Here is a 27422-nt window from a genome sequence, read left to right on the forward strand (position 1 = left end):
TTCCTTTAATCAATGACATTTATTACCATGCTTTAAAGTAACCAAAATACACTGACAGCACAATCCCCAAAGTACTCAAAACATTTCTTTTTAAAGCCAAGGCACCTTCTCTTGGTTTCATCTGTTTGTCCACAAAGACCAAAGTGAAAGTCCTGGGAATAAAATAAGCACAACAAACTGTAATTTACTTTTACATGAATTCCATATCCTCTATGTGAGGGTAAAATGATCAACTCTTGTAAAGATATTATAACAAAAGCTCAAATGACCTCACATGATACAGAATTACTACCAGGGAGGAAATATTTCAAGCATAACAGGCACATTCCATCAAACAACCATTTTCATTTTAGAATATTTACATTTACAATAACTACCTGGACAGTATTCAAAATGGTCCAGAAACAATGTAAACGAAGTCTTAGGATATTTTGGAAAACATGTATGATCAAGTAACCAAAAACAACAAAAACATATCCAGTTTCTAAAACATTAAATATTCTTCATCCCTTTATTGTTCCAAAACACAAAAATTAGGGGGGAAAGGGGAGGGCTTAGCTAGCAGTCTACTAATGGTGGTCACATAACACCAAAGGGGCAAACCTGAGTTTGCACTCCAAAGAATACCAGGTTGTTAGGCTCTCAGGCCAGATGAAGGCATACTTTACAGTCTAAGAAGGATATATATTCACTTGTGTGCTCCCCATCATGGTCCACATCATCTTCCTAAGGAAGATGTATCTTCCCTAAAATAACATTTCATAACAGACATTTGGTGAAAAAGTCAATCAATAGGGAATAGTGGACCAATTACATATAATTTTGGTTTAGTAGTAAGAGATCACAACTTCTACTATCTAAGAAACAGACAATGATAAAGGAACTCATCACAGAAGCAGGAGTAAAAATATTAAATTGTATCTAGTACTTACTCATATTTGTTTTAAACAAGTATATTTTTCAAAGATTTTTATACTTTGTCATAAGCCTGATTCCTCACACTATACCAAACCTTCTTTTGGGGAAAATAAACCTTCATGTAAATTTAGGCTTGGATATGAATGGCAAAGGTCAGTGGAAGAACTGCTCCCTGCTCCCCCTGGCCGCACACATTTATGGCAGTGATGTGTATAGCCATAACACCTATGTTTGAACCTAATGTGAGGCTCAGGACAGAGAGCTGTGGCTTAGATGGGACCAAAGTACTCATTTGTTCTGGGTTTGTCTTGGACACACAAGATATAGGTTCCTCTCTGGCAGGTATCTCTCTGGCTTGAACAAGCAAGAACAGAAATATAACCCTTCTACTGTACCTTTCTCAGAATAAAGCACAAATCGGGCCCAATCTCTTTTAGTCTCAAGTCAGGAAAGAAGCTTGGTATTTTGGTTACTGTGGCAGCCATTAGAGCTATAAGCAATCTGTATGTCACTTTATTACAGATCTTGAGGCAGAAACAAGATCTCGAAGGACCAGCAGCTAATTTTAAACTATTTTCTCTAGGACAGTCTCCCAAGTTTGTTGAGTGTACAAAAAAGTGTTTTAATATTTCTCTTTATATACACCTGTCTACATTCTCTTTATATATCTCTCTACATTCAGCAATAACAAAATGTTCACTCCATCTGAATACCTGAAAAGTAATTTTAAGATTTGATTAATTTACTTGCTAATATAGATGGGGAAATTTCAATAGTTTATAAATACAGTTGGGGAGAACCGCTACAAGAGTTTCTAGGAGAAGCTTCCCCAAATAGCTCTTCATATGGATTGTCCCTATAGGTACAATATAACAGAAAGATCATCATGGATTACAAAAATAGAAATGCATATAATTGTTAATACATATGCACAATTTATGCTGGAATGATGCACAGAACAAATCTGTGGTTCCCGCAGGAAATATATATTACAAATCACTCAAGTAAATTTGATAAAAGAAGTTCAGGTCCATTTTAAAGGCTGAAAACTTATAATTTAGCAAACAGCCTATTTGGTTTCTCTGAATAAGACTATACAAAAAACAGAGTAAATGAAGTGACACCAACACACACAATTAAATGAAAAGAACATAATTAACCAATATGGAGCTAAGGTGCAAAACTATTGTCTTTTAACTTACTGTCCTCCATGTCACATAGGTTTTTCCAAGCATCACATCATGTGCAAATCTACCATAGCTATCAACATCAAATGAAAGACGATCGAATATTCTGAATTTTGCTATTGTTGAAGGTTAAAGCAAGGCCTTCAACACGTACAATCACAGATTTTGGTCAACAACTGCAAGTTGTTCAGACCGTTGAACTGTAGGTAGCAAATTAAATTCCAAAGCCCAGTCTTGTCCATTCTTCATGTGATTCTGGATGTTCAATTCAGCAACTGATTCATGAGTTTAAATGGAAACAATCTTCACCCTAAAAAAAAAAAAACCAACTTTAATACCAAAGGAATTGCACAACAAACTTTAAACTTGTGATAATCTACTTTTTTGCCTCAATTAAGCATCTACATGCAAACAGTTTGTATGATTTTTTAAAAATATATTCAAAGAGTAGTAGGTTGACTTACTGTTCTTCAATTCAATTTGTAATTAAGATGTTTCCTCATCAATAACAATCATTGAAAAACCAATTCTATTCATACAAGAATAAAACTTCAGATTAAAAAAAGGAATGTGAAAGACTGATTATTTATAATGTTCTTCCTTTATTAATCCAAGTGCTCCTAGAGCAACTGTGGAATGAAGACAATTTCAATATGACAAAGTAGCATACTGAAGATATCTAAAATAACACAAACCCCCTATCTACAAGACAACTGTTTCTACTAAAAAGTTTCCCCATAAGGAGTATCAGGTGCTCTTTATACACTCAGGTAAAACATGTTTTAATATTTTGACACTCATGCCATTTCATTTGCTCATCATAACAAATGACATAAAAATTTTGTTTTAATCTAAACTTTTGGTTTGGGGAGAGACAGACTACAAATAAAACACCTACCATGACTTCAACAATTATCAATTTAACAAACACTGTGTACTTACAGGAATTGTTATTAGCTTCTGTTTTTACAACCTTGGTATGTCTGCTTGAGTTCTGCTGAGATTTGCTCTGCTCCTCTCCAGTTAGGAGAGCTTTTATTTCGGAGGGAATTTTTCCTTGATCCATTGCCATGCACCACTGCTTGTACTGAAATAATGTAAAATATATTTATGCAAAATTCAGTCAACTCACATTCAAAAAACATTTCCCATGTACTTTCTATGTGCAGAGAAATGAAACCAAATGGGAAATATACCAAGAAATTATGACACAATCCTTGCCATCATGGAGTTTACATGGAGAGGGGCAGGGGTCCCACACATAAAACCAGTAACTATACTACAAATGGGTAAATAAAAGCACAGAAAAGAGGTTCAAAGTGATTTTAAGGTCAAAGATAAAAGCACTAAGATTAAAAGGGACTGGGAAAGGCTTAATGAAGAAGGTGGGACTTTAACTGAGAGCTGAAGGCAGCTAAGGAAGCTAGAGGCTGGAGATAAGGAGAGAGAAAGTATAAAAATATGGGGGACAGCCAGAGGAAAACACTCAGAATCCGGAGTTTAAGGACTAGCAAAGAGGCCAGTGTCACTAGATTACAGAGGGAATAGAGGTAAGGTATAAGAAGACTGAGTAAGTAGTAAAACTAAGTAGAAGGCTGATTAAGGTAGAGGGAACCAGGTTATAAAAGGCTTTGTATTTGATCTGAGAGGTAATAGGGAGCCATTGGATTTTAATGAGTGGAGGTAGGGAAGGGATAGGATAGACTTGTATTTTAGGAAGATCAATTTGACAGCTGAGTGGAGTATGGATTGGATGGAGAGAAACATAAAGAAGGGAGACCAACCAGCAGGCTATTGCAATAGTCCAGGAATGGTGACAAGGACCTGCACCAGTATAATGGCTGTGTCAGAGAAGAGAAAAAAAGAATATGTACTAATGGCTAAGTATAAGAAGTATAAATAGTAATGGCAGCTCTTTTCATGATAGCAAAGAATTGGAAACTGAAGAACTGGCTATCAGTTGGGGAATGGCTGAACAAGTTACATACACGTATGGGATGGAATGCTATTGTGCTGTAAGAAATGATGAAGAGGATGGTTTTAGAGAAACTTGAGAAGACTTGTATGAACTGATATAAAGTGAAGTGGGCAGAACCAGAACAATTTATATAGTAACAATAATATTGTAAAGACAAACAACTTTGCAAGATAGGAACTCTGCTAAATACAACGGGACCAGTTCCAGAGGACTCATGATAAAACATGCTATCCATTCCCAGAGAAAGAGAGGTGTGGGACTCAGTGCAGACTGAAGCACATTTTTCCCCCAACTTGGCTGATGCAGAAATTTGTTTTGCTTGACTATACGTATTTGGAACAGGTTTCATTTTTCTTGCTTTCTTAATGGGTGGGGGAGAAGTAGATGGAGGGGAAAGAATTCAGAACTTAAAAGAAAATAAAACTGATTTTTTAAAGCAGTAATGACAGTACTTGGCATAGATTGGATATGGGGGCAGGGTGAAAGACAGTGAATAGTTAAGGGGAGGCAAGACAACAGTTGGAGAGAAAAACTAGAGACAGACAAGCAAATCTAAGAGTCATCTACACAGATATGATCATTGAAATCATGGAAGCTGATGAGACCACTGAGTAAAATACCATAGGGACAAAAGAAAATAAGATCCAGGACAAAGCGTTGGGAGGATCCTATAGTTAGCAAGTGTGACAGAGAAGGAGAGATCAGACAGAAGAATTAGGAGAGGGCAGCGTCACCAAAACCATGAGAAAAGAGAGTATAAAGGAGAAAACTGTGATTGAGAGTGTCAAAGACTGTAGGGAAGTCAAGAAGGTTGAAAATTGAGAACTAAAATGAATATCATACAGAAGGCAATGGATTGTGAATAGTCTGCAACATATAACCAACAAACAACTCAGAAGAAAAACAGGGGTAAAAGAAATCAGTAAGGAATTTATATGACAGAAAGAAAAGATTGACTGCTTACGTAGCAAGAATGGAGAATGACAGGTGGATAGTCAGAGAGTTCCTGTGGTACCCTCACAATAGCAAAAGTAAGCAAGGAAAGCCTCTAAGACATTGGGTGGACCCCCTGTGGAGAACTTTTGGGAGGACATGGATAAAACTTACACAAAATGGCATGTATGGATGTGCTATGCTCTGCATTGTTAGAGGGAACTCATGAATCAATGAGATCACATATCTTTTGAGCGTATATCTACCTTTATAGAGTCCCACCCTCTCCTATAGTCAGGGAGGTGAATCTTCTTTCTATAATATTGGGAGGAATGGGGAACAGTATTTCCCATAGGACTAATCACCTTTCCTCCTCAGGTAAAAGAAACCTGGCTACACTTTGCCTAACAAAAGTTCTGAAGAAAGCAAAATGTATTGAGAATCAATATGGATGTTTTTATGCCAACCACAAACATTTACATATATTTATATGTTTAAGTCCATAAGCCAAGGCAATGTGGTATTCTGAGCAGTGGTATCAAAATCACTAAGTAATCGATCTCTGCAGAACACATACTAATTTAGAAAACCACAAGTTAACAATATCTATCTTTTATTTTTATTTATTTTGTTAAACATTTCCCAATTACATTTTAATCTGATTCAAACACTTGGGAGTTCTGCCTGTGAGTTTGACACCTCTGAACTGTAGTAAATAAAGCTGGATTTAAGAGTCTGTAAAACATGGATTAGAATTCAGTCTCAGGCAGCTACTAGCTGTGTGACCCAGAGCAACTTATTTAACCTCTCTCTGCTTCAGTTCCCTCATCTGAAAAATGGAAATAATATAGCACACCTACCACAAAAAGTTATCATGTGGATCAAATTAAATTTTGTAAAGCATTTTGTAAACATTAAAGCACTATTACACAAATGTAAGAAAATCCCCATTCTGCCACTTAGTAACTGATTCTAGGCAAGTTTCACTGCTTCTTCCTCCATTCTACACATCTATCCTTTCTCTTCCCCTTCTTCAAACCCTCAGAATGGAACCAAACCAGTCTCAGAAACTTTATTTTTCTTATTTAACTCCATTAATAGCCTTCAAAAACATTAAGATTCTAAAGGAATACTTGTTCCTTTTCCCCTTATTTGAACATTAGCATTACATTACCATATACTTCTTTTTGATTATGCAAATAAATTTACTTTTCTAGATTTGTTTATATTTCAAAATATATTCCTACTCATATCTGGTTTTTTCAAACCAGAAATTCTTTAAAGTATTCTATTCCATTAAAAATCTATTCCCCCTCGCTTCTCCCCCCCAACCCACCACCCCCATAGAACTATACTCAGCTTTGCAGGGTAAGTTATTCTTGGTTGGAAGTCTATCTCTTTTGACATCAGGAACATTGTACACAAAAATTTCCTCTCAATTTAAGTAGTTGCGCCAGGTCTTGTGAGGTACTGACTATAGACCCTTTGGTACTTGAACTACTTCTTTCTGGATGCTTGTACTATTTTTTCTTTGACCTGAGAAGTCTGGATTTGGCTATGACATTTTGTTCATATACTCACCATCTACTTTTTTGCCTTAAAGCTTAGGGTCTTATCTCCCCTACTGGACTATAAGGGTCTCAAGAACAAGGACTATTTCTTATTTATTTTTCTTTCTACCTCACAAGTATCTCACAAGGTGTTCTGTAATCAATAAATGCATGTAAGATAAAGCGAAATTATAAAATGCTCCTACAAAAATCTTCCCCACATATAAATTTCAGTAGGACATTAATATTCCAGTACAGTGATTTACCCTATATATTAAGTTCAAGTTCCTCAGCTTGGCATTCACAATCGTTTAACCTTATATTCTCTCTACTTTAATAAGCCATTTTTGGTCTCCCTATACAAATCCAGTATTTCAACCAAGCTACATTACTTACCTCTTCCACTACCAACTTCACAAGATTGTTCTCTATAAACATGAAGTACTATTACTTTGCCTCCTCACAAATTATTATACTCCAGAGGATGTCTGGCTAGTAAGGCTACACCAGTGTCAACCTCATAGCTTGCAAAACTTTCTAGGGTGGGCCAAACCAGACTAAAATGTAATTGGGAAATGTTTAACAAAAAAATGAAAATATAATAAAACATAGGTAACGTTAATTTGTGGTTTTCTAAGTTGATAGGAAGCCACAGGAATCCATTTCTACTTAAGTATGACACCACTGATCTACACTATATAGTATCTAACAAATTTTCTACTCTGTCATAAATTAAATTTGTTGCTCTTTTGGCTAAGTGAATGGAGACAGGCATTGAATTACAAATAAAACTAAAATGAACAAAATAGAAATGCCTTACCATTTCCAGTTCTTCTCTGAGACCACAGATGGCTCTCTCCCGACTAGATACCAATTCTTCCAGATACTGATATCTCAGCTTCTTTCTGGCCCTACATTCTCGTGCACTCTGCCGGCTTCTCTCAAGCTTTGCCTTCAAGTCAATTTTGGCTGGCTTCCGACCACGTTTACCTGGTTTCTTTACTTTGCCTCCAACTACCTTCAAGAAAAAAAGAAAAAATATCAAGCATTTCCTTATCAATAGGACTAGGATGTAGTCCATTATTAGTCTTTTTTTTTTTTGGAGGGGGGGAGGATGTGGCATTTGAGGTTAAGTGACTTGCCCAGAGTCACACAGCTAGTGTCTGAGGCCAGATTTGAACTCTGGTCCTTATGACTCCAGGGCCAGTACTCTATACACTGCACCACCTAGTTGCCTCTCTATTACCAGTCCTGTGACTAATATTGCACATTGGCAAAAAGGACACTTTAAAAATAATTGTAAGGGATAGGTTAAAAAAATTAAGGAAGCAAAATCCTATCAAATGAACTGTGGATGTGAACCTGACAGATTTTTTTTTAAATGACAGATGTTTTCTCCTTAAGACACAGAAGGGGACAAAAAAAATAGAGACTTTGATATTATTAAAATGTAACATTTTTTTCATGGAAGTTATCATTTTTTTTTAAGAAAGACTAGCTTACCTAGGTATATTTGGCTGTTGTTGCTACCCTTCAAATCTATTCAAGTTCAAAGGTATCAACAGAAAGTCACAAATGTTTCAGATAATGCTTTTTTCTTTTTTTAGGGCCAGAGACAGAAGACTAGATAATTTCTACGGGTTCAGAGTTTTCCCCACAATTTCCAGGTTCCAGAGAGACCTTAGCTGTCCTGCCATTCATAAGCATGAAATCATAAAATCACAAGAGTTGTAACATCATAAATCATCTAGTCTACCCATATGCCAGTTGCATGAGTACCCTCTAGAACACCCCTGACAACTGGTCATTCAGTCTCGGTCTGAACTCCATTGATGTGGAACTTGCTATTGCATGAGGTAACTCATTTTATTTTTGGATAGCATTAGTAGGAATTTTTTCCTTACAGCAAATTCAACTTTATTCCCTTGTAATTTGCATCCATTAGTTCTAGTTTTGTCTTCTAAAAAGCCACAGAAAATAAATGTAATCTCTCTTCCTCATAACAGCCCTTCAAATAAGTACTCATAGTTATCATGTCCCTCATTGAGGTCTTCTCATTTCCAGGTTAAAATCCTCAGTTTCTTTAACGATTCCTTGCTTTCCATGGCATAAAATGGTCACAATAATCCTGATCACCCAACATCTTTGTCAGTGTCCCTTTAGAAAATGTGACACCTGAGACATAACACAACACTGCACAGCACAGAGTGTTATAGGACTGCAACCACTGTTGTTTTGGACACTACAGTACATTCTTATTCATGCAACCTAAGATTACATTTGGGTTTTTTTGGTTGTTGTTGTTGTTTTTTTTTTTCAAATCCCATCACACTAATACCTCCAACAAAGGCTTTAGCCAATTAAAACTCAATTTTTTTTCATACAAAAAAATTAAGCCACAAAATTATACTGGAACTCAGTTCAAGACTTTACACTTATGCCTCTAATATTTCACATCTTTTCACTTTAGTCTATCATCCCAGAATACCAGAATCTTTTTGGAATTTTGTCATCCAAAGCATTACTGAACCCTTTCGAGATTTCAATCAGCTACAAATTTGTTAATTATGCCATCTATATAGTCATCCAAGTGATGGATAAAAATTCTGATGAGGAATGGGTCAAGGGCGAAATGACATGGTAAAACTACTACACATCTCCTAGTAGATATGGTCCATAAGGATACCATGAGAGACTGCCCAATGTCTCCCATAAATCCAGATGTTCTACACATACAAAATCCCCAGATCTTCCAGTTATCTTCCTGGTCACATTTTAGGTGACTGGAAAATTGGTGTAAAGTCGAAAAATGGGGACTTCTAGTCAAGATGACATAGGGAACAACTACGAAAGAGAGTCCTTAAATTAACTAGTTTAGGTCCTCATAACTTCTCTTACCTATACTATCACAATATCCTCCTAGCGGTGAATTCGTCCAAACCATCTGGAAATCAACTGGAATTATGCTAAAAAAAAAAAAAACTAACTCTAATATCTATATCCTTTGATTCAGTGATCCCACTGCTAGGCACATACACCAGGAAGATCACAGAAAGCTCTCATATACACCAAAATATCTATAGCAAAACTTTTTGTAGTAGCAAGGAATTGGAAACAAAGCAGATGCCAGTCAAGTGTGGAATAGCTAAACAAATAGAAGAGGAATGGGTTAGTGGTTGGCAGTTGCACTGGTGTTAAAAGAATGCTTTTTAAAATTGAAGGGGGAGGAGATAACCATCAATTGAGGAATAGCTGAACCAGCTGTGGTACTTGAATGTAATGGTATACTATTGTGCTTTAAGAAATGGTGAGCAGGCAGATTTCAGAAAAACCTGGAAAGACTTGTATGGACTGATGCTAAGTGAAGTGAGCAGAACCAGAACATTGTACATAGTACACTGTACACAACAACACTGTGTGATGACCAACTTTGATAGACTTAGCTCTGCTCAGCAATATAACGATCTAAGACAATTCCAAAAGACTCATGATGGAAAATGCAGATCAAAGCATACTATTTTCTCTCTTTTTTTTCTTGTAGTTTCCCCTTTTGTTCTAATTCTTCTTTCACAACATGACTAATGTGGAAATATGCCCAAAATAATTATACATGTATAGCCTACATCAGATTGCTTGCCATCTTGCAGAAGGGGTAGGGAAGAAAGGAAGAAAAAATTTGGAACTCTCAAAATCTTATAAAAGTGAATGCTGAAAACTATCTTCATGTTTACACATATTACACATTGGAAAAAATAAAATACTATTAAGTGGCAGGGGGAAAGCAATCAGAGTAAAATGAAGACCAATATATTGGTTGCTTTTCCTCTCATAAAAACAAAACAAAAAAGAATGAAAGCTATTATCTGGAAGAAAAAATTGAAGAGGCCTGTCATGCCTCCAGGTTCAGGTTAATGTCCCACTTCAATGAACCCAGGACTAATTTCAGGCCCAGTTTATCGGAAGTAATTTAGGCTCTTTAAAAACAACTAATTATACCACAAAATGAGATCTGTTAAGGTCTACAGATGGAGAAACAGAGATGTTGAAAAGTTAAGTGTCTTGTTCAGGATTGTACAGTGAGTCAATGAAATAAACAAGAACTGGGTCCTGATGTCTTGAGATTCTAACAGCTTCTTTATGGACAAAAATCAGGTGACTTTTGTATAAAAAAAGACAATAAAAATGCAGGTACGTGAAAATTCTTTTAATAATAAGTAATTTAAAATTTTTTAAAAGTTTAAAAACTAATGATACATAATTTCATTCTACATCATAGTTTCTCAAACACTGGAATGATTTATTTATTTATTTTGCCCAATCACTGCCACACAGACAAAGAAAACACCAGGATATTTCAATGTCAATGTCAGTCAGTCAATAAACATTTATTAAGTGGCTATCATGTGCCAAACACTGTGCTAAGCTCTGGAGATATAAATGAGGGGGGAAATAGTCCTTGCTCTCAAGAAGCTCACAATCTAATGAGAGACAACAAGCATGCAAAAATACACAAACAAGCTATGTACAATATAAATAAAAAATGATTAAAAGAGGAAAAACACTAAAATTAAGAGGGGTTGGTAAAGGATTCCTGTAAAAGACTGGATTTCAGTTGGGACTTGAAGGAAGCCAGAGAAGCTCAGAAGATAGGTGACTTGTTCAAGGTCACACAGTCATTGGTGGTACTTGGGATGAGATTTGGATCAAGATCCTCCTGACTCTAACTCCAGCACTCTATTTTGCTATTCTGCCTCTATCAGGATAAATGGAACAATAAGTTTTTTTTTTGAAGGATGCCATGTATTGTTCAGTGGCATTACTTCTTTGTTGCAAAATGTGACAAATACACAGGAAAACTTATAAAATTCAGCACGTGACAACAGAATGCAAGTTATAATGACAGATATCTTCACTCCTGAGGATGAACTAGTTTTTAACATTTATTTCTAAGAACTTTCTAAGAACTTTCTATTGCTTATGTCACTAGGACTACAGTGTTCTATATAATGAGCAAAGGAGGAGCAACTTGATCTTCCTGGGTCTCAAGCCCTTAAATGTCTCAGGAAGTAGATCCTTAAGAGAGCCTTCCCTTTAGTGGTGCATCTATGTGAATCAGCAAGGCAAAAAACAAATCCATAAGAGGTTTCACCTTTTTTAAAGAAATTTAACAAGAATAAGTTTACAGTAGAAGCACAGAAAATATATCAGGAAAGGTACAGCTTTGGTTTAAGAGCAAAACAGATCCTTGTATCTTCTCATTTGCCATGGGGCCCAGTCAGAAAGGTATTTTGATTGCACAGCAACAGGGAGTCCATCAAGGCTGAGAAGCCCCATTTCCTTGTCCACTGGACTTTTTGTCTTAGAATGTGACTTGGAAGTTATACCAGTAAATCAAGACTTAGTACTCTGGACCAATTAAGGATGATTTCATTGCCTTTTTAGGGGAAATCAGCCTAGGGTGTGTGACTCAGTAGATATCTCTCCCCCCACAGGGAGAATTTCCCTTTTCTCTTCTCTTGCTGGTGCCATAAAGATGAATTCTCATGGCAGCCAGTTCTCTAAAGGAGATAGGCAAGACAGCTAAAGCAGGAACTACTTCTACTGTTCCAGGCTGGCTTTTTTGTGTTACAGCCTACTTTGGACATCTGGAGAACCCTATGGATCCCTTATCAGAATGTTTTTTAATTACACAAAATAAAATACACAAGATTACACAGACGGACAAAGGTTAGTAAAAATAAAGATATAATCAATCCATGGGCCCCAGGTTAAGAACTTCTGTTCCAGAGGAAGTACACAATTTCATCTTAAAACAAGTTATTTCCCCTCTGCCAGTAAAATGAAAACAGATTAAAAGGAGATGGTACAAGTCAAAAATCGAAGGACAAAATACTTAAGGAAGTAGTCCTTTCTCTATTCAGAGGTAAATGATCACATTATGTGTTTCCTAGTCCTAAAGAAGACAAGTTTCAATGAAACTTTAAAAAATCTATCTAAAAATCTAATATATACTGATAAAGATATGAAAAATCTTTCCTGTTTTCCAGCCTAGTCACTGCCCTTCATCACCATCCTACAAGAATTAAACCAGAATAATTCATATTGTGACCCCAAACCAAAATAACTGGATAAAATAAAATTTGTAGAGTAAACTCTAGGAAAGTTTTATGGAAATCTGGTGTGTGCTAGAGTCAATCAAAACTAGATGACATGGAGTTCAACAGATCATCCTTGGGACCTCAGGAAGGACCTCTTTGAAAAGGCAATTTGGATACCCTCATTCCTGTGCAGTCATGCAAGACATAGCTTCATATTAGCTATGTTGCAAAAGAAAACAGACCAAAAAACATAAAATAAAGTTTAAAAAAAAGTGTGCTTAAATCTGCATTCAGACTCCATCACTTCTTTCTCTGGAAGTGGATAGCATTTTTCACCATAAGTCCTTCAAAATCATCTTGGATCGAGAATAGCTAAGTCATTCACAGTTGATCATCATACAATATTGCTGTTAACTCTACAATATTCTTCTGGTTCTGTTCACTTCACTTTGCATCAGTTCATAGAAGTCCAGTTTTTGTTTTTGTTTTTTCTGAAACCATCCTGCCCGTCATTTCTTACAGCAAAATAGTATTCCATTACATTCATATACTACAACTTGTTCACTCATTCCCAAACTGATGGGCATCCCCTCGATTTCCAATTCTTTGCCACCACAAAAAGAGTGGCTATAAATATTTTTGTACATATAGATCCTTTTCTTTTTTTTTCTTCTTTTTTTTAATCTCTTTAGGATATAAACCTAGTAGTGGTATTGCTGGGTCAAAGTGGATGTGCAGTTTCCTAGCCCTTTGGGCATAGTTCCAATTTGCTCTCCAGAATAGATGGATCAGTTCACAACTCCACCCACAATGCATTAGTGTCCCAATTTTTCCACGTCTCCTTCAACATTTGTCATTTTGCTTTTCTGTTGTATTAGCCAATCTGGTATGTGTGAGGTGGTATGTCAGAGTTGCTTTAATTTGCACTTCTCTAATCAATAGTGATTTAGAGCATTTTTTTCATATGACTATAAATAGCTTTGATTTCTTCTTCTGAAAACTGCTTTTCCATATCCTTTGACCATTTATCAATTGGGGAATGACTCATATTCTTATAAATTTGACTCATACACTGGAGATTTTGATACACTGTTAACATGTATTGTGAGGGATTGTCTGATGTTGGCTACTGCCACGTGGGGGTTGTGGCGAGATGGGGTAGGAACAAGATATTAGGAAGTAACCAGAGCTCACGCTCCCGAGGCAGTGGGCAGTGCTATGTGGAGCTGTGATAAGCTGGGGAAGGAACAGGATACAAGGAAGTAGCCAGAGCACGTGCTCCTGAGGCAGGGGGCTGTGCCACGTGGGAGTGGGACGGCAGAGAACGAGTTGGGCAGAGAGTCCCTTTGTCTAGTCCTCTCCCTAGGTACAACGTTAAACCCAGACGTCTCCTTCCTGACTTCCTGGGTCATGTACTTTCCCTTTGTGTAGCACTGACCCCAGACTCCTCCTCCCGGTATCTGGGCCTGACTTCCTGTGTGACATACTCTCCCTTCATCTATGCACTAAACCCAGACGTCTCCTTCCTGTATCCGGTCCTAGCCTCCTGCGTCACTTCCTCTCCCTTGGTGCAGCGCTAAACCCAGACATCCCCTTCCGGTATCTGATCCTACAATCAATGACTAGTAGGCGGGCTGAGGAGGAGGAGCTAAGTAGGTACTTAAGGAACAGTAGAGATCGGAGCTCGCTCTCTCTTGCCCTTGCTCTCTTGCTCTGGCTTTCCTGTTTGGCCTTGCTGTGATGGCCTCTGAATAAAGCTCGAGTGTTTGCACCTCCTGATTGGCTTGTCTCTGTGTTTATCTGGGTGGGCACCGAAGACTGGTAAGTATGACTCTGGCAGCCTGCTCCTTATAGGAGGAGAGTGCACGGCGCGACTGGCACAATGTATTATCTCACTCAAGGTTAGCCATGCTCCCCATCAAAGAAGGTACCAAGGGACATGGAAAACACAATTCAGACTCTGGCTCCTTTTGGGGGCACTTATCCTCTAAGCTCCACTCATGTAGGTCCCTCTGTAAGTTCTTCCTCCAGTTCTAAGCTTGGATTCCTCAGCAAGCCTTGCCCTAATTTATTTTTTGCTGGAGACTTTCTTCTACATATTTTTATACTTCCTGTGTACCACCGAAGCACTGAGACTACCCATCTGTTATTCCTCAGTTTCATGTGTCCAATCAACCCACCTCCTTTTTTCATCTTCATACATTTTCTCAATTATAACTTTTGTCACTTCTGGAGTAGAGCTCTTCACTGTAAACACACTATGGCCAACTTGTAGTTATCATGCATCTTTCCACTGCCCTTTGGACTACCTAAAACTCGATTCCTAAGAGACTGTGGTATTCCACTATTAACAACCCTATAGTATTACTTTGACATCTGTGATGAGAAGATGGGTCTTTGTGCTAGGGACATTTTTGAATTGTAAGAACTGTGTAGCTTTCCACATTCAATCCACATTGCTCTCTTGCTCCTACCTAAATCTGTACCCAACACACTGTCCAATTCACTGTGCCTATCTCAAATGCATGCTTCAAAAACAAAGGTTTACCACTTTAAAATCTTAAAAGCATCCTTCAGCCAAGGATCTAAAAGATCACTTAAAACAAGTTTCATTGGGGCAGCTAGGTGGCACAGTGGATAGAGCACCAGCCCTGGAGTCAGGAGGACCCGAGTTCAAATATGGCCTCAGACACTTGACACTAGCTGCGTGACTCTGGGCAAGTCACTTAACCCCACTGCCCAGCACCCCACCTCAAAGACAAACACATATACACACAAATTTCATGGTGACCATTTTTTAGAGGGGAGACAAAAAGAAAAGGGAAGTGATCTGTACAAAATGTGATCAGGACCACAGCTTTAGGATTCTACAACCCTAACTCTACACTAAAAAACCCTCTCTCGCTCTGTCAGTGTGTATCTCTCTTGTTGCCAACTATAACCTTAAACAACAGAAAAGCTTTGCTTAGTTCTTTGAGCTTCTTGCCTATTTCTGTTTTTCTTTGCTTTGTCTCTGTCGTCATAGCAGAGGACACAAAAACTGCAAATCAAAGCTACTCTCAGAAAAAAAAGAAAGGAAGGGAGAGAAGGAGGGAGAAAGGAAGAGGGAGAGGAAAAGGGAGAGAGAGGGCAAACCTCACTTGGCAAAATAGTTACTACTTAGTATAAAAGATCAAGTTCAAAAAAGTAGCAAAGATGATCACAGGTAGTAACAATGATTATATCTGTTCTTTGCCACAGATGAAAAAATATGCAGGCCAGATAAAGAAAAATGACATGTATTAATTCAAGTCACTTGGAAAATTAATTAGCTTACCATCATAAAGTATGATTAAATTTAAATGATATTTAAATCAACCCTTGAAGGTTGTTTTAATATTCTAACTCCCCCATGCTCATTTAATTAAGCCTTGTTAATTATGATCTCTCAAATTCATCCCTCCCTGTTTCCTGTTCCCACTCTACTACAGACACACCTATGTTACTTTTCTAATTGGTCTCTCTGCCTCCAGACTCCTCCTTACTGTAATTCATCCCATATATTGTCACCAGATTAGCCTTCTTATAATAATTCTTTATGTTACTCTTATTTAAGAACTTATAATAGTTTCCTCATTGCTTATTGAATCAAGTCCAAATCTATCATCATAACAGTTGAGGCTCCCCGTCCAGCCCCCAGCCCTCCCTCTCTTCTCTAACAAGTATTCTGAGATTCAATCCAGCTAGTCTCTAAGACATACTCACTATGCTTATTCCTACCTCTACATCTTTACTCATGCTTTGTTCTCCTTTTTCTTACTCTCCCCAGTACCCTAAATGTTCTCCTCCCTTCCCTCAACAATGCAAATCCCATACTTCCTTCAAATCCCAGTTAAAGATCAACTTCTCTTCTACGAAGCCTTCCCTTCCCAATGGCATTTCCCTTTTCTACACTCCTGCAATCCTTAGGGTTGGCGTCATTTTAGCAGTGTAAGAACATTCCAGTGTGGAAACTCTCTCCTGTAATTTTTCAGTAACTAGAATCTTAGATAATTCCAGCTTTCCCATATCTATCCTGGCATGATCTTAAGGTCAGGTCATTTAACCTCTTTAAGCCCATTTACTAATTTGTGAAAAGAGGTGGTGGACTAGAAGAGCTCTAAAATATCAGTCCCTTTCAGCTCCAGATCTACATGATTCTATGATTTGCCTGGTGTAGCAAGAGGGTGAGTGATTTGTCATGGACACACAGCTGGCAGAGGCAAGTACTTGAAGATCTTACTGACAACAAATGTAGTACTCTACCTCTATCTCCTATGCCTTCCATGCTAACCACCTGCCTCACTAGCACCCAGAGCCAACTAAATGAATTTAGATTTAAACTGTTCTCATGAGAAACATTTCCTCCACTGGCCTCCATTATGCTTTGCATTCATGCTGCCTGTCATTCTTCCAGGTTGGCAAACTGTCTGCAGAAGATGCCTGTGAAAATTGATGCTACAAGGTTAAGAATAGTGATATTTTGTTAAGAGCATACATCCTAGGAAAAAGGTTAAATATTTCTAAAGCAACTTTTTTTTTCCTGGAGTTTCCAGTCAATTAGGCAAATGAATGAATTTAGTTTGATTTCCTGACAAGTATTTTCTCCACTAGCCTGCCATACTCCAGGGCAGGGATTCTTAACTTTTTTTGCATTACAGACTTCTTTGGCAGTCTGGTTAAACCTGTGGATCACTTTTCACAATGTTTTTAAGTACATAAAATAAAATAAATAGGATTAAAAAGAAAGTCAATTATATTGAAATATAGTTATCAAAATATTTTTTTAAAAATATAAGTTCACAGAATCCAGCTAAGAATTCTTGGTCTAGAGTCAATCTTTTAAGCTAGGAACCACCTCGAGGATGGTGCCTATTAAAATGCACGTGTTACTTGGCAAGAAGAAAGACTATCAAAACATTGGTATCCACTGGTAAGGATGAATTTAGATTAACTGGCTTTTACCTAGAAAGCAGGAACAGAACTCTGTGGAGATGATACACAGAGCAGATGATACGGCTGGGATGGAAAGGGCAGGAAAGGTCTAGAGGATGAAGTACAGCCCAAGAAGAAAACTTGGTGGTTTCTGTTTGTTTTTTGTGGAGGTAGTACATAGCCAGGAGGCAACATGAGAACTCCAAGAGACCTAAACTTTGGCACAATTTTGCTTCCTAATGATTGGAGGAGAGATATGTGACAATAATGACTAATTTATATTGTGCTTTAAAGCTTCCCAAACAATAACCCAATGAAGCAGGCACTATACCTATTATGATTCTCATTTTACAGAAGAGAAAGCCAAGACTCAAAGAAATTAAGTAACTTGACCAGAATGATTGGGCTATTAAGTGCTAGAGACCAAATTTGAACCTTACTCTGACTCCAAGTCTAGCATTTTTTTTTTACAATGACCACAAACATGCCAAAAATCAGTCTTTTTACTCCTCAATCAACTTCATGTCTTTGTGTTAGAAAGAGGAAATCAGAAGGAGATAAAAGGCCACCATTACTAGACTGTGACCAAAGATGGTCCTATGTTCATCCTCTCCTGTGAAAGGTAGGTCTGGGCCCTAATCTATAATATGATGCCCCAAAACTGGCAAGCTAGGCAAATGATAGACTATTAGTAGACCTTAGACATCTAGAATACTGAAGAAGAGCAGTATGAGAGTGAAAGTCAAGATTTACATAATAAACTATGACAAAAGTTTTTGCATGTGATTCCTGACCTCTAGAGACTAGATACTTAAATTTTGTATTGCAGATACAGTAGGTAAGGAGAAGTGGATTTTCTTTTTTCTTTTTTTTTAATTAATTTATTTTTAGTTTACAGCAATCACTTCCATAAGCTTTTGAGTTTTAAATTTTCTCTCTCTCCTTCTCTACCTCCCTCCCCAAGATGGCATACAATCTGATATGGGCTCTACATATACATCCCTATTAAACATATTTTCATATTAGTCATGTGGTAAAGAAGAATTAGAACCCACAGGAGGAACCACAAGCAAGAAGAAACAAAAGAGAAGAAAAAAAAAAGCAAATAGTATGTTTCGATCTATATTCAAACTCCATAGTTCTTGCTCTGGATGTGGATAACATTTTCCATCATGAGACTTTTGGAGATGTCTTAGATCCATGCATTGCTGAGAAGAGTTAAGTCTATCAAAATTAGTCATCACACAATGTGGCTGTTACTGTGTACAACGTTCTCCTGGTTCTGCTCACTTCACTCAGCATCAGTCCATACAAGTCTTTCCAGGTTTTTCTGAAGTCTGCCTGCTCATCATTTCTTATAGCACAATAGTATTCCATTACATTCATATACCACAACTTGTTCACCCATTCCCCAATTGATGAGCATCCCCTGAATTTCCAATTCTTTGCCACCATAGAAAGAGCTGCTATAAATATTTTTGTAAATGTGGGTCCTTCTCCCATTTTTATGATCTCTTTGGGATACAGACCTAGAAGTGGTATTGCTGTGTCAAAGGTTATGAACATTTTTATAGCCCTTTGGGCATAGTTCCAAATTGCTCTCCAGAATGGTTGGATCACTTCATAACTCCACCAACAATGCATTAGTGTTCCAATTTTCCCACATCTCCTACATTTATCATTTTCCCATTTTGTCATGTTAGCCAATCTGATAGGTGTGATGTGGCTCCTCAGAGTTGTTCTGATTTGCATTCCTCTAATCAACAGTGATTTAGAGCATTTTTTCATACGACTTATAGATAGCTTTAATTTCTTCCTCTGAAAACTGCCTGTTCATATCCTTTGACCATTTATCAACTGGGGGATAACTTGTATTCTTATAAATTTGACTTAGTTCTCTATATATTTTAGAAATCAGGCCCTTGTCAGAGACACTAGTTGTAAAAATTCTTTCCCAGTTTTCTCCTCAAAGTGGATTTTCTCAAAACATGTATTAGTACACTTGCATGTTCTATGAGAGAAGCAGTCTGGGGCTATGCATAATCTCCAGCATTCCACTTCTAGTTTCATTAACTAGGAAGCTGTAAAACTGATTTATATAAGCACAACTCTTGGAATTACATCATGGCCCCTTTTATGAAAAAATATTTGATGAGCACCTAATATAACACTATGCTAAGGCAGCTAGGTGGTTCAGCGGATAGAGTGCTAGGCCTGGAATCAGGAAGACTCATCTTCCTAAGTTCAAATTTGGCCTCAAACACTTATTAGCTGTGTGACCCTGGGCAAGTCACTTAACCCTGTTTGCTTCAGTTTCTTCATTTGTCAAATGAGCTGGAGAAGGAAATGACAAACCAGTCCAGTATCTTTGCTAAGAAAATCCCAAATGGGGCCATGAAGAGTTGGACACAACTGAAATGACTGAACAACAACAACAGGTACTGAAATACCTGAAGAATATTTAGTTTCCCTAAAGTTGGGAAAATAAGACCTAACAAATGAAAAGTTAACAATACTAAAAGTATCTGTGTCAAGTGAGTGATACAATAACAAGTAAATACCTAAAGTCTGGCCTAGTCCAAACTGGCTCCTAATTCTGTCACCCAACTTTCTGCCAAGTTTATCCAAGCTTGTGCCTATCAGTTTTGTTCCATTGGTGTTACTATTGGGAATCAATCAGTTTATTATCTGTAGCTGGGTAAGTCAGTCAATCAAAGCAATGTGCTAATAAAGCCAAGGTCACAGTGAATCCCTATGCAGAGCACTTAGCTCTATTCGGTTTATTGGTTACAGACTGCAACCCTACCCAGCTCTCTCAAAAATGCAGGCTGTAATGAGGAGTGAGGGAATGAAGGGAGAGCAGCAGTACAAAAGTGAATATAGACCAGTGCACTACTAGAAAAATAATTCAAAATATCCACTTCACTAATGATAGCTCACAGTTGCAGTCTTTATATGCAAATAATACTAATGATATTACCCACACATACGTTTCTCTCCCTTCCTAGTTGTGTCATTCTTCTTTCTTTTTTCTTTCCTACTATTATCTTTTCAAAGAGGTAACAGAGGAGACAAAGGGCTGGACTTGGAAGTCATGAAGTCATGGGGTCAAATGCTGCCTCTTGCTAGCACTTGCTAGCCATGACCCTGGGCATATCACATAACCTATCTGAACCTCAATTTCCTCATCTACAAAATGGGGATAATACCTGTAGTACCTTCCTCACCAAGTGGCTGTGAGACTCAATTTAGATAATATATATAGACTTTGGAGGAGAAGGGGTATGAATGTCAATATCGCCACTTTATGACTTTTGACAAGTCTTATGTAAAAGGAAGGGAGGGTCAGACTAAAGGATTTCCCAGGTCCCTTCCAGCTTTAATGCTCTAAAACAATTTGCACAAATTATACAAAGAAAAGGGCAGATCTGAGAGCTACAGAACTACAGTTCCTATAGATTAGAGAAATGCAAATTAAAACAGCTCTGAGGTACCACATTACACCTATCAGATTGGCTAATATAACCAAAAAAAAGAAAATGATAAATGGAGATGTGGGAAAATTAGAACACCAATGCATTGTTGGTGGAATCGTGAACTGATCCAGCCATTCTGGAGAACAATTTGGAACTACGCCCAAAGGGCTATAAAACTGTGCATACCCTTTGATCCAGCAATACCATTACTAGGTATGTATCCCAAAGAGATCACAAAAATGGGAAAAGGACCCACATGTACCATATACAGTCTTATATATACATGTATGTTTATGGACTATACATATATATACATACACACATATGTGTATATATCCACACTGTGTTGGGGGGCAGAGGGAAGGAGGGGAAAGAATAAAGTAAAAAGGGTACAGCAAAGAACAAAAGAAAAACCATAAGGAAGCAAAAAAAAGCTCAACAGCTTTGAAAGCAATGTGGAGCATTTATTATATAGGTTTTCTTGAAATGGAAATTAATTGTTTTATATTGAATCCTCTCTTTTGTTCTGTTGCGTACATGACAATTTTTTTTTCTTTTTATACTTAAGTTTAAAATAAGTTAAAAAACTTATAATAAAAAAGAATGAATGACTGTTCATTTTGCTACCAGTATGACCCCTAAGAAGACCAGTTTGGCAGATGAGTAGAGAGAACTGAGGCAGGAAGACCAAGTAGAACAATAGTCCAGACCTGAGAGGTGAGGGCCTACTTCAAGGTGGCAGTTGTGTAAGTGGAGAGAAGGGGACAGATACAAGAAATGTTGTGAAGGTAGAAATGACAAAACTTGGCCAAAGACTGGATATGTGGTAAGAATGAGGATGAGACTGCAAGCCTAGGTGACTGAAAAGATGGAGGTGCCTTCAACAATGATAGGGAAGTTTACAAGAGGGTGGATTTTGAGTTTGAGTTACCTATGGGACATTTAGTTCAAGATTCCCACAGAGCCAGTTCAAAACTTTACTTTTCTCTTCTCAAGAGTCCCACATGACCCTCCCCCCACCTCACCCTTTCAGCAGCGAACCTCAACTTCATACTTAGTGAAGAAAATTAGGCCATTCACCCAGAGCTCCACCTTCTCTCATGATTTTCAATTCAAAACCTCTAAACATTATCTCACATTCTCTTCTCCTTTACTTCAGTTTCTGGTGAAGAGGGGGCTCTTCTCATCAAGGCCAGCCCTCTACTTGTTCCAATTCCAGTTGCTCCATCAGCTTTTAAAGCCCTTTATAACCTGATCCCTTCCTACTTTCCAGTCTTCTTACACCTCACCTTCACTTTGCCATGTAGTAATGCTGGCCTCCTTGCTGTTCCTCTCACCTTAAACTCCATCTCCCAACTCCAAGGGTTTTCACCAGCTATCCCCCATACCTGGAATTCTTTCCCTCCTCATTTCTACCCCCTAACTTTCCCTTCAAGTTTCAGCTAAAATCCCATTTTCTGCAAGGAGTCTTTCCCCATCTCTTTAATCCTAGCTAGCACCTTCTCTTTGAGACCACCCCAATTTATCCTTTAAATATCTTGTTTGTACATAGTTGTTTGCATGTTGTTTCCTCTATTACACAGTTCCTTGACAGCAGAAACTGTTTTTAGCCTTTCTTTATATTCCAGTACTTACTCAGCACAGTGCCTGGCACATAGCAGGACTTTAAAAAAGTATGATTGGCTGATCCTTTATTTGTTCTCTCCAGTAGATTGCCCCTACAATCAACCCCTTTCTAATTTTCAGTCTCTCCCTAGCTACTTGCTCCTTCCCTGCTACCTACACAAATCCCTCACTTGACCCTATCATATACTTCCCTTCCTATGATTCTTCCCCCTTTATCAATCAAATTCCTAGAAATGGCTGCTGCCTCTACTTCCTCTTTTCTCCTGGATACTCTCTCTCTCTTCTCAAGGTTTTTAATGACATTGCTTTCTCCTGGTTCTCCTCCTACCTATCTGGTTACTCCTTGTTAATATCATTTGCTGGACCAATCAAATGAGCATTTATTTCCCTAGTTCTGCTTATTTTTCTTTTCATCAGTTCATATGTTTTCTTATGCTTCCTATATTCATCATATTCATCATTTTTAACAGTGCAATAATATTCCACTGCATTCAGGGACTACACCTTGTTTATCCATTCCCCAATTGCTAGGGAATGGCTTTGTTTTCAATTCTTTGCTACTACAAATATTTTAATGTATAGAGTACCTTTTTTTCTTTCTTTCTAATCACTGACCTCCTGAGGGCATACGAATAGCGGTAGAATCTCTGGGTCAAAGGGTATATAATTTGAGTCACTTTCTTAGTATATTTCTAAATTACTTTCCACAATTGTAGAACCAATTCACATTTCTACCAACAGTGCATTAAATGTGCCCATCTTTCCATAACTCATCCAGCCTCCTACTTTTTTTAAAAAAAACTACTTCCCTTCAACAAGCATTTATTATAAAAGCTTAATATGCATGAGGCACTTATTCCATAACTGAGGGTATACCCTAAGGCTGTGTCTTGGGCCTTCTAATTTCTTTACATATTCTCTTTTTTTGGTGATCCCGTTAGTTCAATTATAATCTCTATACAGATGACTACAAAATATATATCTGATTCTTCTCTCTCTCCTGAGCTCCAGTCCTGTATCACCATCTATCTATTGTACATTTCAAACTGTATATCCAGTAGGCATCTCAAACTCAGCATGTTGTAACGTAAGTCATCATCTTTCCACCAAAATCTGCCCTTCTTCCTAACTACCCTATTTCTATGAAGGGCATTACCATTCTTACCGATATCCGAGTTTACAATCTCAACATTATCTTCAGCTCTTCTCTTCCCCCACTCCACATATAGATGCCAAGTCCTATCAATTCTACCTCCAAAGCATCTCTAACTCAAATACCATAACCACCTTATTTCCTTCCCTTGTCACTTTTCACCTGAACTACTGAAATAACAGACTTCTCTTTGGTCTCCTGACTCCAGTCTCTTCCTTCACCAATCCATATCCCACAGAACTCTACCAAAGTGATATTCCTAAAGCAAATGAACTGGAAAATAACAAAACAAACAAACAACTCCAGTGGCTCCTGATTGCCTCTCAGATCAAATACAAACCCCTCTGTTTGGCATTTAAAGCCCTTCCTAATATGACATCACTCTGCCCTTCCACGCTTATTATACATTTCTCTCCTTCACATATTAGTATACTATGCTCTAGCCAAACTAATCTATTTGCTTATCTTCATACATGGCATTCCATCTGCAGTAACAGTCCATATACAGTCTCTATGCCTTTGCATTGTCTGACCCTCATGCCTGAAATGCATTTTTTCCTCTCTTTCATCTCTTAGAATCCTTTGCTATTGTTTAGTCATTTTCAGTTTTGTTCAACTCTTCATGACATCCTTTTTTTGAGGGGGAGTTTCTTGGCAAAGACACTACAATGGTTAGCCATTTCCTTCTCCAGCTTATTTTACAATGAGGAAACTGAGTCAAACAGGGTTAAGTGACTTATCCAGGGTCATACAACTAGTGTCTAAGGTCACATTTGAACTCAGGCCTTCCTGACTCCAGGCCCATCACTCTACCCACTGGGCCACCTAACTGCCCCTTAAAATGCTTAGCTTCTTTCAAAGCTCATCTTAACCATCACCTACTAAGTAATACTTACTATCTCTCTAAACCTAAAATTAACTTGAATTTACTTTGTGTCTACCTATGTGTACCTCTTATTTCTCACATAGCATGTAAGCTCTTTGAGGGCAGGACTGTGTCATTTTTTTGTCTTTGTCAAACGTTTAAACATAGTGCCTGAACCTTGGCAGACACTTAATAAATACCTGTTGATTAAAAGAGGAAAGTTGCTTTTGCGGAAAACCAGAATGCAGTTAAAATTAGAAGGGAAATAGGTAAGGAACTGATTCAAATTTACAAGACTAAAAGCCATTCCCCAATGACAAACGGTTAAGGGATATAAGCAGAAGCTCTCACAGGAAGAAATCCAGGCTACCAACAACCATATAAAAGTGCTTCAAAGCACTAATAATCAGACAAAAGCAAATCAAAACAATTCTGAGATTTGACCTCAAACCCATCAGATTGATAAGGATGACAAAAGAAGATAATGTCAAAAGTTGAAAGGGCTGCAGGAAAATAAGCACAGTGATGCACTGGACGACTGTGAAGTATTCCAGTCATTCTGGAATTTGGAACTATACTCCAAAAATCACTAAACTCTGACCCTTTGACCCAGCTATACCACCACCAGATCTATACCCCAAAAGATCAAAGAAAGATGAAAAGGACTCAAATATACAATCATATTTATAGCAGCTCTTTTTGTAGTGACAAAAAAAACCTAGAAACTAAGGGAGAGATCCACCTACTGGAGAATGACTAAACAAATAATGGTATATAAATGTAATGGGATATTGCTGTACCATAAGAAAAGATGAAATGAACAATTTCAAAGTCACTTTCTTAAAGGAAGTTTCAGAGGAAATTGGAAACAAGCTTATGAAATGAAGCAGAGTGAAATAAACAGAATTGGGAGAATAATTTCTGCAATGACAATAGCACTATAAAAAAAAAACAAACAAAAAAAAGATTTCACAACTCTGATCAATGCAATGATAAACTACCAGTCCAGAGGACTGAAGATGAAACATACCTTACCTATCTCCTGAAAGAGAGATGATGACACAAGAAGACTAAACTACCACAGAACTAAGGTAATTCTTATCACCCTACCTTTGTACGTATGTAACAACAGATGCACCTCCACATCAGAAAAGCTCTAATGGGAGAAAAGATGAGGAAAAAAATTGAGATATGACAGAGGAACAGATGATGTAAAGAGGTTGGTCACCCAGGAAGCATTGGGAAGGCCTGATTTCTACTTCAAAAAAGTCAGTTTTAGAAATGTCTAATTCTTTCTTATTCATGGGGATGAGTTTCCCAACATTTAAATGGGAAATAGTATCTTATCCTTAGGAAATTTGCTATATAAGCTACCCTCATACTAACAAATATAGACAAAAATAGTCACAGAACATTTTGGTGTATGAATTCAATTTGATAGCATTAGCTACAAAAGTAGTACCAGAGTACTACCAGCACCAGAGTAAACATCCTGGATAAGAGAGAAATTAATAAGAGGAAAGTAGGACATGAAAGTTGCTCAGCAAGAAAGCAGTTTACTAGTCTTCTTGGTCAGATAAGACCCTCTTCTGTTTGTTGTTAAGTTATTTCAGTCACGTCAGACTGTTTGTGACCCCATTTGGGGTTTTCTTGGCAAAGATACTGGAGTGGTTTGCCATTTCCTTTTCCGGCTCATTTTACAGATGAGGAATTGAGGCAAACAGGGTTAAGTGACTTGCCCAGGGTCACATAGCTAGTAAGGGTCTGAGGCTAGATCTGAACTCATGAAGATGAGTCTCCCTGATTCCCAATCCAGTGCTCTAACCAATGTGGTGACTAGCTAGTCCTGATAAAGCTCTCTAGAGGAAACCAAATTTCAGGATCCGGTGGAAAGAAGAAAGTAGAGAGGCAAGGGTGTCCTGGCCATAAGAAGACCTTTGAGGGTAGTAGTGGTTTCAGTCTAAAGGGATTTTGGGCAAAGAAAAAGGGGAGAGTTTGCCTAGGGCCCACTAATCAAAGGAAATTAATCCAGTTAAGGACTCCCAAACTAAGAGGAATGGGAGACAATAAGACACAACCTGACCTAGGGCCAAAAAGTCCAAGGAAATTACTGCAGTCACCTAGTGAGTAAGCATCCCCCAATTAAGAGGGATGGGAGCCAATAAGAGACAAGAGGGCCAATTTTTCACCTAGGTGAATAAAGAAAAGCGAAAGGCCAGGGGTAGACAAACAGACCCGGGCAGGCGCTGGGGGTGAAGGCTAACTCCGAGAAGAGGAGCCTCCAGAAGGCGGGGCCCCCCATGCCCCTCGCCACCCCTGACCCGCCGGCCGGAGGTGTTCACTGCCCCGGGCAAAGCTCCCCACGCCTCGGGGAGGCCCCCGAAGATAGGACGAGCGGGGTCGGCAGCGGCGGCCGGCCCGGGCCAGGGCTTACCTTGCTGTCATCCATGTCGGCAGGCTCTCAGGCCCAGCCTCACAGCCTTGCCTGCCCGCCCGGCTCCGCCCCCTGGGAAGAACAGGGATTTATTTTTTCTCTAGACCTTTCGGATCCCGAGGTCCCAGGGAGAGGGGGCCCGTTCAGAAATGAGCCGGGGAGCCCCAGGAGCGGCCCCAAACGTCCCCGTCACCCGCCGCGGCCTCCTCCCCCTCCATGACAGTTTCTCCCGTGTGTTTATAGAAGCGCCA

General features: G+C 38.3%; 1 protein-coding gene across 1 annotated transcript; it reads right to left on the reverse strand.

The window, feature by feature from the left end:
* On the reverse strand, window positions 1-27422 carry CREBL2 (cAMP responsive element binding protein like 2). The gene is made up of 4 exons (XM_027856465.1): window positions 27172-27422; window positions 7387-7584; window positions 3048-3192; window positions 1-2415 (listed from the first exon to the last, which is right to left on the reverse strand). Exons 1-4 carry the CDS (start codon window positions 27184-27186, stop codon window positions 2411-2413), a joined length of 363 nt encoding a protein of 120 aa, XP_027712266.1. The 5' UTR covers window positions 27187-27422; the 3' UTR covers window positions 1-2410.

This window comes from Vombatus ursinus, unplaced genomic scaffold, assembly GCF_900497805.2.
Source record: "Vombatus ursinus unplaced genomic scaffold, bare-nosed wombat genome assembly UNPS02011431.1, whole genome shotgun sequence".
Lineage (NCBI taxonomy): Eukaryota > Metazoa > Chordata > Mammalia > Diprotodontia > Vombatidae > Vombatus > Vombatus ursinus.

Bases quoted from the DNA above. Each gene is read 5' to 3' on its own strand.
- CREBL2 (XM_027856465.1), bottom strand. The intron at 3,193-7,386 runs GTAAGGCATTTC...ACATTATTTCAG, and splicing joins TCAGAGAAGAACTGGAAATG to TACAAGCAGTGGTGCATGGC.